Raw genomic sequence first — 14,355 nt, forward strand, 5'->3', positions numbered from 1 at the left:
ACCCACAATATCATTTTCTCATATCTACTCATCTAATTAGCAAACATGGAATTATTGAAAGGAGAATGCAAAGATGTGGTTGTGTCGGCTCACTCCTTCCAAATATGCCTCCTGGGGTCACCCACCTGTCTTCCAGTGACATTAACGCAGATGCGTTTTCTGAGGATCAGCTGCATGTGGGCCGGGTGGCTCAGCTGAACCACTGCTAGGACCGTCAGGTAGACCCTCTGGTCGGCCGATGCCACACGACTCAGCTGGGGGCAGTCATGAACCGTTGAGTCCCAGGAAGCCTCCACCTTGACCTGAATCACAGAAAATCAATCACTTAAGAATTCACTCCACCTTATGTCTGTTAGACCAACTATTTAAATTGGGAACTTGAGAGACAGGTACAAATACACAGTCTGCATGCAAGTCTCAATACCTCTGGATCATAGTGTTTAACAATATGAAGGTCGAAGAATTCGTCATCATCCTCCTCACTCAGCAACGCGTCCAGACCCCCAGATAATGGGGCTGAAAGGTTGGACTGGAAATCATCAGCTGGCGGGAGAAGAAAGACAGAGCGTGAGTGACCTGTTAGTTAAAAGATAAAAAGGATGACAGAAGACTGTGAGAACAACATACCACTGAGATCCAGGAACAGGACGGGAATGTGTGTTTCCATTCCAGGGACAGGAACCCTGCAGAGAAACAGAACCATCAATAAAGCAATGAAACACCCAGTCCATGACACCTCAGTTGTCATCGAGGCATAGAAAGCATTTAATATCCAACTATCTGATGATTAGAGGTGTGTAGGGCCACTAGATCAAATGAGTGAGTTGGCATGGTTTCACCCTAAATAACAAACTCTTTAGCAGTAATTTTAACTGCTACAGGAAAGACTAAAGCCCAAGGCCAATCTGGGTTTGAGTGTCAGTGGAGTATAAACATGACCAGCACACTAAAGCATCATGGGATAAAGTGAATGGGATAAACAAATGGCTTAAAACTCGTAGTTTTCTCCTTTACCAACACACACCTTTCTGCTGGTGCTCCAGGGATGCCGCTGCCGGCTGAGGGCACTAGGACGGCATTTCTTTCTTCTGTGAGAGTCAGACGACACTCCAGCAACTGAGACTCCCTTTCAACATCATCCTCAGATTTATCTACAGGACATGCACAGAGTGGAAAAGAGGCAAAAACAGAGGGACATTAAAGAGCTTAAAAGTGCATTCCTTTTCCTACATTTTACATTTCCGAAAATCCCTTTTAAAATATGATATTGGACTTCCAGCTGCTTCTTCTTGAATTTAACCTTGTTGTGGTGATTTTCACCTTTACACTGTTTTCCTCATCTCTAAAAAACCAGAGTATGTTAAAAAACGTAAGCATGATCACTGGGTGGTCAAGATAATGTTACTCTGTACGATCCAATCGAAGCCGACATGATTTCCGAAACTGTGATATACAATTCCATGTTAAAGGATTAGTTCCACAAATCAGAGACATTGCTCTTACACCTGAGGGTTGTGGTTAGTGCAGAACTTCTCTGTGACATCGCAAATCCAACAAGTTTTTCTTAAAATGCTGTTGATATAATGTCGAGCTGTGGCTTCTACCGGAGCACATAACATTGTTACACTGTCTTGTAGCTTGTGGTAAGTCTTTATTGGATGCTTATGGTATATTATAGCTGATAATCAAAAAAATTATTTTGATTCGCTGCCGAGCTCTAGATCACTGTCAGTTGGTTGTGAGAAAAGAATCAGCAAAGGCAACACTTGTACTTCAGAATTATACACTGACAAATACATTTTCACAAAGGAAAATGAGAACGTAAAATTAAGTCTGAGTCAATCTTTCAGAGCTGAATCACACTGTTCGTTGGCAGGAAATGACATGTTACCATAAAAAAAGGGGATTACAGAGTAGATAAATAAATGACTGGAAATGTTGCTGCTGTTATTTTTGTGTCCACATCAGAGCTGTGTTCACAAATTCTCATTTGTTTTCAGGCTGAATGTGTTTTGCAGCTTCACCTGGTTTGGAGACGACCTTCTGCAGATGCTGGTCCAAGTACTCCTGCCTCTGAGTGAGTGTGAACAGCCACTGCTCCCTCATCCTCTCCAGGTCCACCTCCTATGAACACACACACAGAGACACACAGGCAGAGACACACATTCAGTTCAGCTGAACCAGAATTTGTTATTTCACTGATCACACAAGAGAAACACATTTTATCAGCCCATTATGCAGATTTTTTAATGATCATCTACTTACTTGGTAACTGTCCATGTCTTCATCACCAGCCTGAAATGTAAACAGAAAGAGAAACTGTTCAAGAGTGACCATCTAAAAACTTGTAATTTAATGGCTACTATCAACGTTCCCTCCTCACCCATTGGGATTCGCTGCCTCTGGAGACATGTGCCTGTCGGACCTGGACGTTTCCGATGGACACAGAGAGGATGGAGGCAGTGATGAGGGGCATGGTGCCCGAGTCAGACACCGAGCGCACCTCCACCTGAACTCGACGGGACTGACCCTGGAGGTACAGATTTACATTTACGTTACATTTAATACTCAGTTTAAATTCATTCTCAAGCTCAAATAATCAGTACGATGATTATAATAATAAAGATAATGAATACATGAAACACATATCCAAATAGTTATAAATGAAAAAGTATTTTAACCTGTTTAAGCTGGAAGATTCCTCCAGTGCGTACGTCTTTGGCAGGAAGAACCTCCACAGCTGTGAACTGTCCAGCCTCATTCAGCTCCATCAGCTGCACCCACATCTCCAGTCGACGGGTCACCTCACTCCATCTGCAGGTAGGACGAGGAAACACTACACCATCACAATTGAGCCAAACGGAGCACTAACTAATACCTTCATTCATTATGTTGTGACACATATTAAGGTATTTCACTCAGCATGCTTTGATGTTTTTGGACAATTTTACCCTTAATACTTTCACCATGTTGAAAGATAATGCATGACTGAACTCATCTAAAGTAAAACTAACTGGGATGCTCTTATATGGATTAAGACACTAATCATGACCAGTAACACACCAAGAGTCCAGCAGACATATCTCCGCTTCATTTCCTGTGATGGCTGCTGCCACTAAATGATGAAGCAAAGTCATACAGTGTAAATAAACGTATTCATCGTTAAAGCTGACCATGGCAGTACCTCCGCCAAGGGGCTAATGTTTTCCTCTGTTTTTGTTTGTCTGTTTGTTAATTAGGAAGATTATCTAAAAACGACAGTACGAATTACCACAAAACTTGGTGGAAGGATGTGGTATGGGCCAGGGAAGAACTTATTCAATGTATGTGCATATCTGGGTCATGGGGCAGATCCAGGAATTTGTTTCTACTTTCTGTACCATTGTGAGATTATAGTGCAGTTTTTGACATGTTCACACTTTTCTCGAGAAATAATTCATGCATCTTAATGAGAAAAATATGGCATATTGAGGGAACTGATATCTATGTGTGTGAAATCTGTGCAGCTTGATTGGATTTCAGGGGAATATTGGGCTCTAATGAGTGCCATTCTAGCTGACACTATTCCTAGTTATGAAAGATGAGGGAAACTACCATTGCTAATTTTATGCTGCAACTGTTTAGAAAACTTTGAAGAGTACAGTATACCGTAAACTGGAAACATCTGCCCTGTGGTTGCATTCCTTAACCAACCAGTGCTGTTTTAGTCTACATAATTTTTTTCCCCAGACTGATATCCAATGAGTCTGACCTTATACCACCCAGATGTAATTAGTGAATCTTTGAGTGTAAGTGAAAATTTGGGCAGTTTTATGAGCTTTTGTGATATGCTACCTCTCTCTGAGGGATCTGGTCTTAGCTTGAATAACTCCGAGGTCCCACAGAGCCAGGTTTCTGCGGTGGTTGGCCTGTTTGTGGCCGTACACTTCAATGGCCACAGCTCCCTCAGCCAGAAACTCCACAAGGTCATCTGATACTGACACAGACAACTCCTGCAAAGACAGGAATTTATATCTTCTGTTCTATCATCACTTTGATTGTTTTTTACCACCAAAGTGTTTACCTTGGCACTGTCAAAGACCACAGTGCACTGAGGGTCTCTAAAGGCTGATGATGAGCTGGATGGCGCCACCTCTGGAGCGATGAACACGGGCTCCTCCTGCCCCCAGAAGTGGTACTGGCAGAAGACAAAGTTGGACAGGTGGCGAGGAAGACCAGTGGCCTGGAGGATTTTCACCTGAGAGAAAGAGAAGAAGGAAAGAACTGTTAAAACCTTTTTGTTTGCTCTCTCAAGAAATTAGTTCATTGGTCTTTAGGTCTATATGAAAGAATTCGAGGCAAAGACGAATGACTTTGTTTTTATTTCATTTCATCATGAGACAACAGAAGCAATAGATAACCACGCTGGGTCGACTCAGAGTTAATTAAACGTTTCACAGAGCAGTGAACTGGAGGAAGACAAGATACAGAGCAGACAACATTCTGCCTCTCTGCCAGATCCATTATTAATCAGAGACTATTTTACCACTGGCAACACCTTAAACTGAAGTTATCCTCACTTATACTAAGTGTAAGCTTAAGATTTATATGTCCATAAGAAGAAATATATACTTCATCAAATGTCTTCCTGGATTTGACTTCCATCTTTGACGTCAGGATAATCCGAGCAGTTAATGAAGCTACGTGTTCTCACCACACATTCCAGTTTACGCTCTGTTTGATCTCCGTCTGTGTTGTGGAGCTCCTGAGCGTCAGGCTGACCTGGACTCTCCTCCTCAGAACCCTCTGTCCCCCGCCACAAATCCACATGCAGCCGACCTGCCACCTGATACACACAGAAAAACAACACATTGCGGGAGTCTCATTTCTCTTTCTTCCCTTGGCAAGAACTCAGCACATCTTTCTTAACTTTATCCTTTTTTTTTGTTAAGTGGTGTCTCTACATTCATTTATCTTGTGGTCCCAGAGGTCTATATTACCTATAGAGGCAGACTCATGACATCGTCATACTTTAGGACACACTATTTAAGTTATCAAAAAAAGACTTCATGAAAACATTTATTTCAGTATTATGTCAGAAAATTATTGATTTCCTCTTACGTACCTGGATAGCTCGATTAGCATTTTCACCTTTTCTCCCTAACTGGCTAACTTTAATAATTAAATTTGTACAGTTGCTGGTTTGTGCACAATAGGTTTATTACAGTTTTTTCACTGAAAAAAGCTATCGTTGAAAACAAGGCTGAGGGAAAACATAGAAAGCCCAAACAATTTCCTGAATTAAGAGGAGTGATTATTTTCTGTGGGTTCGTCACTATAAAATATAAACTAGTGCAGCTACAAAGGAATTCGGCTATCTTCAAAACAGTTTCTAGTGTTCAATAAAAATGAGTACCAGTAGCCATTCGTGATTCAAAAGAACAGGTGTATTTAAGTGAATGGACATAACAGGTTTCAGGGAGTATTATACAATACAAACTTCTGAAATAAACCATGTTTAACAGCAGACTATCCATGTTTACAGTCAGGTCCTACCTCTCCCTTCTGGTTGATGATGGGCACTGCATACTGCAGCTTGACGTCGTAGAACAGGCAGGCCAGGAAGACATTGGCCACACCGATCAGACTGTGGTTCTCCTGCTCATCGAAGAACGGGTCAGCACGTTTGAAATAGGACCGCATCACCTGCATCGGAGTCAAAGAAGAGAAGTCAGGATGGTGTGAGATTGGTGAATAAACCTCATGTTTGACTCCAGGGTCCTTTGGAAGTAGTAATCTGTCGCTCTTCACTCACAGCGTTGTCTTCATCAAAGTCCTTCCACTCCTGGTAAAGCTCCCTCATGTCCACCAGCCTGTTCTCCATCTTCTCCAGAGCCCAGATCTGCTTCCCTTTACCTTTACGACGGACCTGGATGGCCGGCTCGCTCAGCACCACGTCACGCTATGAAGACAGAGAGGGAGGGGGGAAATGCATGTGTAGATTCATGTGGGCCTCAAACACATCATCACCTCCTGTGTGTCAGACGATGTCTTTTTATTCTTCTTCTCTTTATTTTCAGGCGCCACTCTACCTTTCTGTTGGCATCCAGGTTCGAGGCAGGTATCTGAAGAGTGACCAGGTACTCTGTTCTCTTGTTGAGTTCCTCTGCGATCAAGCCGGCCTCCTGAGCCAGCAGGTTGGCCCGAACTATCTGCTCCCTCAGGCGCCGCAGGGTGCGAGTCATCATCGCCTCCCTGCACCACAATCAGACACAACCAGGCAGGATTTACAATGTATCTGGATACTTCTTCACTTCAAGCACTATACTGTTCAGTGGAATCTGTCCAGTCCAGTCTCACCTGTCCTCACTCCAGCGCCGCAAGCGTTTTTGGTAGCCGGGCGATGTTACAGCAGCACCAGCACTGACCGGGAGACCTGATGCGTCCAGTCTCTGGCGGAGCTGCTCCAGCTCCTGCTCATACATCTGCCTCTGACGCTCCAGGGCGCAACGCTTCTCCTCCTCATGCTGCCTCTCCAGTGTCTGCAATACTGACTGTAGGGGGTCTGAGGAAGGAAGGAGGAGGAGCCGCCAGTTGATGGAAGGATGGAGAGAGGGAAAACAGGCGGATTGAGTGTAAAGAAGTTTCTATTCTTATCAAACAGAAAATGGCATCTATGATTTGCAGCAAGTTGACAAGACAGGAAATAATAACACATGGGAACAAAAGATAATAATTCGTGGGAATGCAATAACTTGTGGTCAAGAGCTATTAAATCGTTCCATGTGTTTTTATCCAATTATTTCCCCCCATTATCACCAGAGGGGCTCCATAGTTTACTGACTTCCACATCCATTAACTAGAACAACCAAACCAAATCTAAACATGTATAGCAGTTATTATTCATACCATATTGTTGACTTTACTAGAACCTAAATTGATCAAGTATGTACCTTGTTCCCTGCTCAGTCAGACTCACCGTTGCTGCCCATGCCTTTCATCATGACCTCGGTCTGGGCCAACTCATAACTGAAGCTCCGTTCGCTCGACATGTCGCTGGACGAACCGAATTCCAACTCTACCCGGTCGGTGCCCAAACATGCCTTCATCCCAGCACCGTCCTCCTCATCCTCAACCCCTGCATGAACCATATGCCTGGGCAAGTTGATCCTGTGTGTGTTTGTGGATCGACGAATATGCGGTGGTTGCATATCGATGCAGGTGAGGGAAGAGCGAGTGAGAGAAATAGGAAGAACCATACAGTGAAAAACAGAAAGAGGCACAATGAAGAGTTTGTTATGTAACATGCAAATACATGTTTATGAAAAATCAATCGCTACATGAAATCAAAATCAACACTGTGCAGCTGATACACACCTGAAGAAATGGTTATTTCCCCATAGAATTCTGTAACCATGATGCAGCTGCACTGGACTGGTGACTACAGCACCATTTACACATGTTCTACCAAGAGGAAACAACAAGCATAACACATCATGCAACACACTGTTTCAGATGATAACAAAATACACTCAACTGACAGTTAGCTTATTTGAGGTCCACTATTAAATATGTACATACACACATTATTTTTGCAATCCTTACTCTACTTAACATCAGGTTTGTATGTGTGTGTTGCTGTTACTTAATAATGACTGAAATTTAAATCTACATTTTCATTCAAAATGTTTCCACTGAAGTGACCATGGATGCTCAGATTATGTTTTTCTTTTTAGTTCAATCACATAATTCCTGGTTTAAAAAAACAATTCTCAACATTTCAGACTAAATCAATGTGAGGATGGCTGTTCACGTTCAGAACCTCATATATACGCATATGTTATATTAATATATGAAAGGGGCAGGTTTATATAAGATTTTTCTTCTTGCTACTATATTCATGCATAGAATGTGTATAAGATTGTAAGTATACATTTATATATATATATAGATTTATTTGTTTTAAGTTGTCTTGGACACTGAAATGAATAAACCAAACTTATTTAAATGTCCTTTAGACAGAGATAAATGAGAAAAAGCATGTGTTGGTCACTATCAGAAACCACTTCCATATTTTACATAGTAATTTCTGACCCATTGTCAATAATTAATTAATTGATTGATGAACAATCTTGTGAACAACTTTAACTTTTTCCCCCCGACATCACAGCCTCTATGACCATGAACCAAAGAGGACTTATATATCATCCACTTACCGAGCGCTGCGGTGAGGAGTGAGCACCACGCTGTTGTTTTCAGTGATGTCGATCACGCAGTGCTCACTTTGGATGGCCATCCCACACAACTGGATGTCCTGGGAGTTGGCTGAGCCCACGCAAGTGTGATCCTGGACATGAGACACAGAGAGGACTGTCAGACCACCGGTGTGTTTTCAAACAATGTATCTGTCTACGTCAGTCAGCCTCTTAAAAAAAGGCCCAGTAAAGACAACCGCACTGTCTCTGTGTGCGTGTGTGTCTGTGTGTACCTTCAGGTAGTAGACCAGAAGCTCGTTGAGAGCAGGGTCAGCATTAAGGTTGACAAGGAAACACTTGTCATCTACCAATCTGATTCCAGAAGACTGCAGAGAAATTCCCAGACTCTCCAGCTGCTTCTGACGCTCCTAAAGAAAACACATGCTCAATATTTAATACATGAACTGATTACTTCAATTGGTAATTATTGTATTCTGTCGCTGTTAATCTATTCAGCTTGATTAATGCATCTGCTGGACTTGTTTGAGTAACAGAAATTCACAAGAAAGAAAGGACAAGAGAGAAAGTGTGTGTGTGTGTGTGTGTGTGTGTGTGTGTGTGTGTGTGTGTGTAAGTGTGTTACCTGTGCAACAGCCTCAGTCTTCCTGAGTTTCTGCTCCCATGTCACTGTCATTTCCTGGATCAGTTTCTCTGATTCCTCCAGTCGTTCCTTCAGCTCTGGAGCCTTCATAGACTGAGAGGGAAAGAAAGAGTTGCATACCTCGCTGTATTTTTCACAGTATTCAATAATCACACTACTTGTACAGGCTGAACAAAGGAGAATCTATCTGCACCTCAGCCTCTGTGAGCTGCTCCCTCAGTTTCTCCACTTCCTCGCGCAGCTCTCGGATGATCCTGGCGTTGGGGTCTTCGTTGACCACAGCGTGGTTGATGATGCTCTTTGCCCTGTCCGCGTACCGCAGGGTAGACAGCGTCTCATCGTAATTGTCCGCTGATGGGCTGATGGTGGCGACCATGGCTGTGCGGCTGTTCCCTCCCAGGCTGTCCTGCATTCAGAAATAACCCATAACCTCAGGGACAATTATGAAAAATTACAAAATAAACTTTTGTGACCTTTTGGATTGACACAATAAAGCCCACCAGTTTGGTTTGGAAATACAATTATTCATATGTAAAAGGCTTATGATTTATGAGCACGTGAGTTTTGAGGAGATCAAGGTTTTATAAACAACATATAAATATTATAATCATTCCATCTGGAGCTGGAAATTAAAGACGAAAACAAAGAGGCAAAGGAACCTTATTCCACTTAAAGTTTAAAAGACAAAATAACAAAGAAGCACATCAGATTAAAAGAAAAACATATTGTAGACTACCCTGTTGTGTATTAAAAAGGCATTGAGAAAACATTCTCCTATGGTGGAATCCATATTAACAAGGTCTGTCATTTTCTCTGTGTACCTTGAGCAGCCAGGTGAGCACAGAGTCTCTGTAGGGAACAAACTTGCTCCTGTTCTTCCCTGCTCCCTGGTCAGCCAAGGCAGAGATAACTAACCCTAGAGTGCTGAGAGACCTGGAGAAGGAGACGCAGTGAGGGGAGGGGGTTAAAGGGGGGAGGCAGAGAAGGGTAATGGGCACAGAAGAAAACAGAGAAGGGTCAGAGACTCTAATACATCAAGGCAATATTGGCCTGAAAGACTGCAGTGCAAACATGTGAAATACTCTTTATGTTGATACAGTTAAAAGTGCGGTACACAGTCTCCTACCAAGCCATGGATGCTACATCCATATTACTACGTTTTTGGGGCGAGATGCATCAACTCTGCTACGGATTTACTTCTGCACTATTCAGGAGTTTTAGAGCCGCTGAAACGTAGCAGTTTGGAAACGCTGCTGGACCTGTTTTAGTTTGAAAATATCAGGGCTATGTTTAGTCTGGCTGGGCAGAAACAGAGGTGTTTGGAAACGATGACATAGACACTCACAACTGCTTGCTGATTGGGTCTTTTCAGTCACGACATAGCCAGGCTTAGCCAGACATAGTCAGGCTCCTATCACATGACCCCTTCCAGAAGAAAATAACTAGCATTAGGCTCAGCTACCAGTGTGGAACACAACATGGATATTCAATTAAAAAGTGTCGCCGATCCTGTTGTCTTTACTAACTGCTGTTGTGCAATTAAATTCAGCAATTTACTATAACACAACTGTTTACATGTGTAGGAGACAAGCTGTTACGAGCAATCTGCAACAATTACCATGTCCAGAAGGACACACATGCCTTCCTGTGACCAGTGTACATGAGTGGTCACGTGGTCTGAGATTTCAGTCGTGTTAAAGATGCGGATTAAAGTCAGCCTGTCTAAACAGAGAGTGTTTTAGTTTGAAAAGGCTGTTTTTTAAATAAAAACGTAGCAGTGTGGACATAACCTGAGATCAACAACGTTCCAGAAAGACCCAAAACAGGGAGTATTGTAAAACCATTGATTCAAAATCAATCAAAATTTCTAAGGAACACAGACATGATTCTATCCAGTAATCAAACCCAGAGAATTATTGGTTGTCGTACTTATTGATGTTGCTTCCTTCTTTCAGTCGTTCCCCTGCCGCTCCAGTCTTCGCTGCCCGCTCGCTGCCTGCCAGATCCACCAGACTCAGCTTGCTCACTTTCTCGCCAGTCGTCTAGCAAAAACAGAAACACGCAGGCAAACAAATGTCATCGACTCATTCAAATTTACTTCTAAAATCCCTCAGTCCCTAAGATCCACTGTTACCAATTCTGTCTTTGAAATTGATGGAGCCAAGCTGCGACATAATGGCAAAATGCTGCTCATCATACTTAAAAGTATAATTCATAACACTAAATGACTGAGACAATATAAGATGATATCAAGTTGAACCCAAACAGCATAAACATTTAGAAGCTATCCATTATGTAAACTACTAAAACATGATTTGTTTTCAGCATCTCGGATGTGAACATTTGCTTCTTTCCTCTCTTTTATATCAGTGGAAAGTAAATATACGTGTGGTTTGGACACTCAGACAAAATAATCACTTTGAAGACATCAACACGGGCTCTGGGAAACTGTGATGGAAATGTTATCACAGTTTTAAATCAAATTAATGCTTGACAGTGAATATTTAATGTAAAACCTAAATCTCTACTCGTCTGAATGATTCGCAACATAACTGTAAATATCACCAGTTACTGTCATTCATGCCATTCTGTGGACTCATTTGTAGCTCTGTTACGCTGGTGAAAGTTTGGGGTCTTTTAGATCATCCTTTTTTTGTCCAGCTGTACTTCTTCTCAGAATATGTACACTGTATCTTTGGCCATTAACAGTTTATTCAGCCATTGGTTCTTTGTCAGCGTTGGAGTTTGTTTCTCAGTCCTCTTGTAGCAGCTTTTTAACTTTCTACAATTCTTTGTTCCTATTATATTAAACTATTATAGATAAAGAATCATACAAGCCTTGGTTACCTCATATTGTAGTATACATTGTCTATGTCTTGTCTTTGCTTTCATTTTATATTGAGTGTGAAAAAAATCAGTTTTCGTAGGAGAATCTTCTCCAGATCAATGACATCTGAGCTGCTGTTGTAGAGTACCCTCCAAAAATATAAATAAAATGTGTCTTTCATGCATCTATTTGAGTGTTTGTCTTTAGTGATTAATCATTATTTTTTTTACAAGTAAAAAATTATTGTGTAAGGATGGTTATGACCATGTGGTGTCAAAGTGTGTGTGTGTGTGTGTGTCTTACTCCAGAGTGCATGTCCATGAGTGTGTGTGTGAGGATGATGTTGAACACGCCGTGTGATCTGCTGCTCTCTTCGTTCATGTTTGTGGCCGCCACTGTGCGAGATTTATTTCCCTCTGACATCAGGGACTCAACGTCCTGTCAGAGACGGAGACAACACAAACAAACATGTCTAATCCGTATCCACGATTATGAAATAACATTTTTCTCCGTAAGCAACCAAATGTATTGAAAGCGAGAGAAAACAGAAATTAGATAGAGTTCATAAAGTGTTTTCCCAGAAAATCCTGCAGTACCTTGTAGCAGGCCACAGCCAGCCGGGACAGGCCGTCAACGTAAGGCCCTAAAACTTTGTGCTCTCTTACTCTCAGCGCTTGTCGACTTCTACAGAAAGAGGAAGACGGAAAACACGTATGTAACACAAATGATCAATTGAAATGTGTTTAAAAATCAAATAATACACTATTTTTTTTTAAGCAGCCGTTATACAACAGACCAAAATATACTAACTAAGAAGACAAATTAAAAACACTACAACCAGAAGATAGATATACTGTCATCTAATCACCCACATATATGAACCGAGAACTTTGCTCCAAACTGAAATAAATACAGTGAATAGAGTGAGTATTTTAACTAAAAAACTGTTTGCACTAATTCATGGGAGGACTCAACTGACAAGAAGGTCAAACAAAGTTGTTTTTGTATTAGACAAGTTGAAAAATAAATGAGGAGGACCAGGAGGACCTGCTGATCTCAAAACAGAGCCACAGCAGGGCTCACAGATTATATATGTCGGGTCAGGCAAATTCAATATTTTAGCGTCTCCCCATTTTAATGTCAGCTGTACAAAAAAAACATGTTTCTCACCCTTTGGGGTCGAGCAGGTCCCTGACCTTCTCGTTGTAAATCTCCATGTATGAGACCTCCACAGTGAAGCTTTCTCCCTCTCGGGCCTCCTGCACAGTCCTGCTGAACAGGGAGCTGCAGAGCCGAGGGATCAGACCAGGCTGCTCCGCCGAGCCCATCATGGTGTACGACTTCCCAGAGCCTGGAGATACACAAACAGTTACTGCATATAACTCCAAATGTCTACAATGAATGAAACTGTGTAAGCAAATCAACATGGGTTGTCTGTGGGAACCTGACAGGTTTCAGGGATTTGCTGCATAGAAGCAAGTGCAAAGATAAAACAGGCTAAGAGTAAATTAATATATTCTGGGGAGTACTGTTAGTGATTCCAGCAGAGAAAAATCTGTATGACTATAAATAAACAACACAATACTTCTTCAGCTTTCCTGAAAATGTGATAAGAATAAATTAACAGTGTCTGAGAGGCAAAAATTCAGATGTGGTGCAAAGTGAGACACCCTTGAATAAAAAGCTAATTAAATGGCTTGTTGAGACAAAAAATGTGTCTGGAAATGTGAAGAGAGGACTCTTGACTCTTCCAGGTGAACAACAGTGTGGATGATTACAGTAAATCATTCAAACATCAAACAATGATGTGTCTCATACCTCTTTTGGTCCTATTAATGAAACTATACCGCAATACTTATTACACTTTTTGTTTGTCTGTTAGCAGGATTTTGCAAAAAATAAAAATGTTCATTTCTCGAGAAAGTATATCAGAGATCTTGAATCTGATCTGAATCCTGCAGAGGATTTGTTGCTGTTGTAAACATATCTGAGCAGAGAACCTCCCTCTGCGTTGTGCAAGGGTGAAAGACAAAATGCTGAGAAGGTCTGGACACAAGTCTCCAGAGATCCTCATCAGGACCTGTCTAAAAACTGCTATAGAGAAAAACATTTGCGCTTGCTAAAGATGATTTAAAATCTCCAATCAACTTAACCCCAATCCACATTTCTTTGGACTGTGGGAGGAAGTCCCTGGATGAAACCCAAGCAAACACGGGGAGAACGTACAAACTCAACACAGGAACACCTCGGTCAAGCTGTGATGCTATCAAGTACCTTCTTGCCGATAGGCAACAGTGCAAAACTGGGAAATTACCACTGTAATTTGAAAAATGAAATGACACTAAGGCTCACTAGGTGCAATGTTATTCTGTAGGTGTAACAGAAACAGTGACACTATCATAGGTCTTGTACCCTAGTTCTGAGATGTTTGCACATTTACCTGTCTGTCCATAGGCAAAGATGCAGGCATTGTAGCCCAAGAAGGCGTTGTCCAGCAGGCTCTCTCCAAGGCACTGGAATACCACATCCTGACCTGACCATAAATCAGAAAACTATCACTTTAATACCTCAAAACAAAGGAAAGCCAGAAATCTTTATTTATATTTTTGGTAAAAAAGCACGAGTAGACTGCAGAAAGACAGTAAGAAACAAAAAAAGCACTTTTCTGGGGAGATAAGTGTGGGATTTACTGG

The 14,355-nt window shown here is 41.7% G+C and overlaps 1 protein-coding gene across 6 annotated transcripts in view; it reads right to left on the reverse strand.

Annotated features, from left to right (window-relative positions):
• LOC128460689 (kinesin-like protein KIF13B) overlaps positions 1-14,355 on the reverse strand; it is a 35,325-nt gene that overhangs the window by 12,012 nt on the left and 8,958 nt on the right. For all 6 annotated transcript variants that reach the window (XM_053445945.1, XM_053445942.1, XM_053445944.1 and 3 more), the window contains 27 exons: positions 14,103-14,195; positions 12,833-13,013; positions 12,259-12,346; positions 11,966-12,100; positions 10,765-10,877; positions 9,657-9,768; positions 9,029-9,241; positions 8,818-8,928; positions 8,468-8,602; positions 8,196-8,326; positions 7,357-7,443; positions 6,959-7,149; positions 6,340-6,544; positions 6,072-6,234; positions 5,795-5,941; positions 5,536-5,685; positions 4,694-4,825; positions 4,064-4,237; positions 3,835-3,992; positions 2,682-2,814; positions 2,384-2,530; positions 2,266-2,295; positions 2,025-2,124; positions 1,025-1,151; positions 628-683; positions 425-543; positions 126-302 (listed from right to left, as the gene is read on the reverse strand). In XM_053445945.1, the coding sequence (XP_053301920.1) occupies positions 126-302; positions 425-543; positions 628-683; positions 1,025-1,151; positions 2,025-2,124; positions 2,266-2,295; positions 2,384-2,530; positions 2,682-2,814; positions 3,835-3,992; positions 4,064-4,237; positions 4,694-4,825; positions 5,536-5,685; positions 5,795-5,941; positions 6,072-6,234; positions 6,340-6,544; positions 6,959-7,149; positions 7,357-7,443; positions 8,196-8,326; positions 8,468-8,602; positions 8,818-8,928; positions 9,029-9,241; positions 9,657-9,768; positions 10,765-10,877; positions 11,966-12,100; positions 12,259-12,346; positions 12,833-13,013; positions 14,103-14,195 (3,608 nt within the window). The remainder of the gene's footprint in view (positions 1-125; positions 303-424; positions 544-627; positions 684-1,024; positions 1,152-2,024; positions 2,125-2,265; positions 2,296-2,383; positions 2,531-2,681; positions 2,815-3,834; positions 3,993-4,063; positions 4,238-4,693; positions 4,826-5,535; positions 5,686-5,794; positions 5,942-6,071; positions 6,235-6,339; positions 6,545-6,958; positions 7,150-7,356; positions 7,444-8,195; positions 8,327-8,467; positions 8,603-8,817; positions 8,929-9,028; positions 9,242-9,656; positions 9,769-10,764; positions 10,878-11,965; positions 12,101-12,258; positions 12,347-12,832; positions 13,014-14,102; positions 14,196-14,355) is intronic.

Source organism: Pleuronectes platessa, chromosome 17 (genome assembly GCF_947347685.1).
Source record: "Pleuronectes platessa chromosome 17, fPlePla1.1, whole genome shotgun sequence".
Taxonomy (NCBI): Eukaryota; Metazoa; Chordata; class Actinopteri; order Pleuronectiformes; family Pleuronectidae; genus Pleuronectes; species Pleuronectes platessa.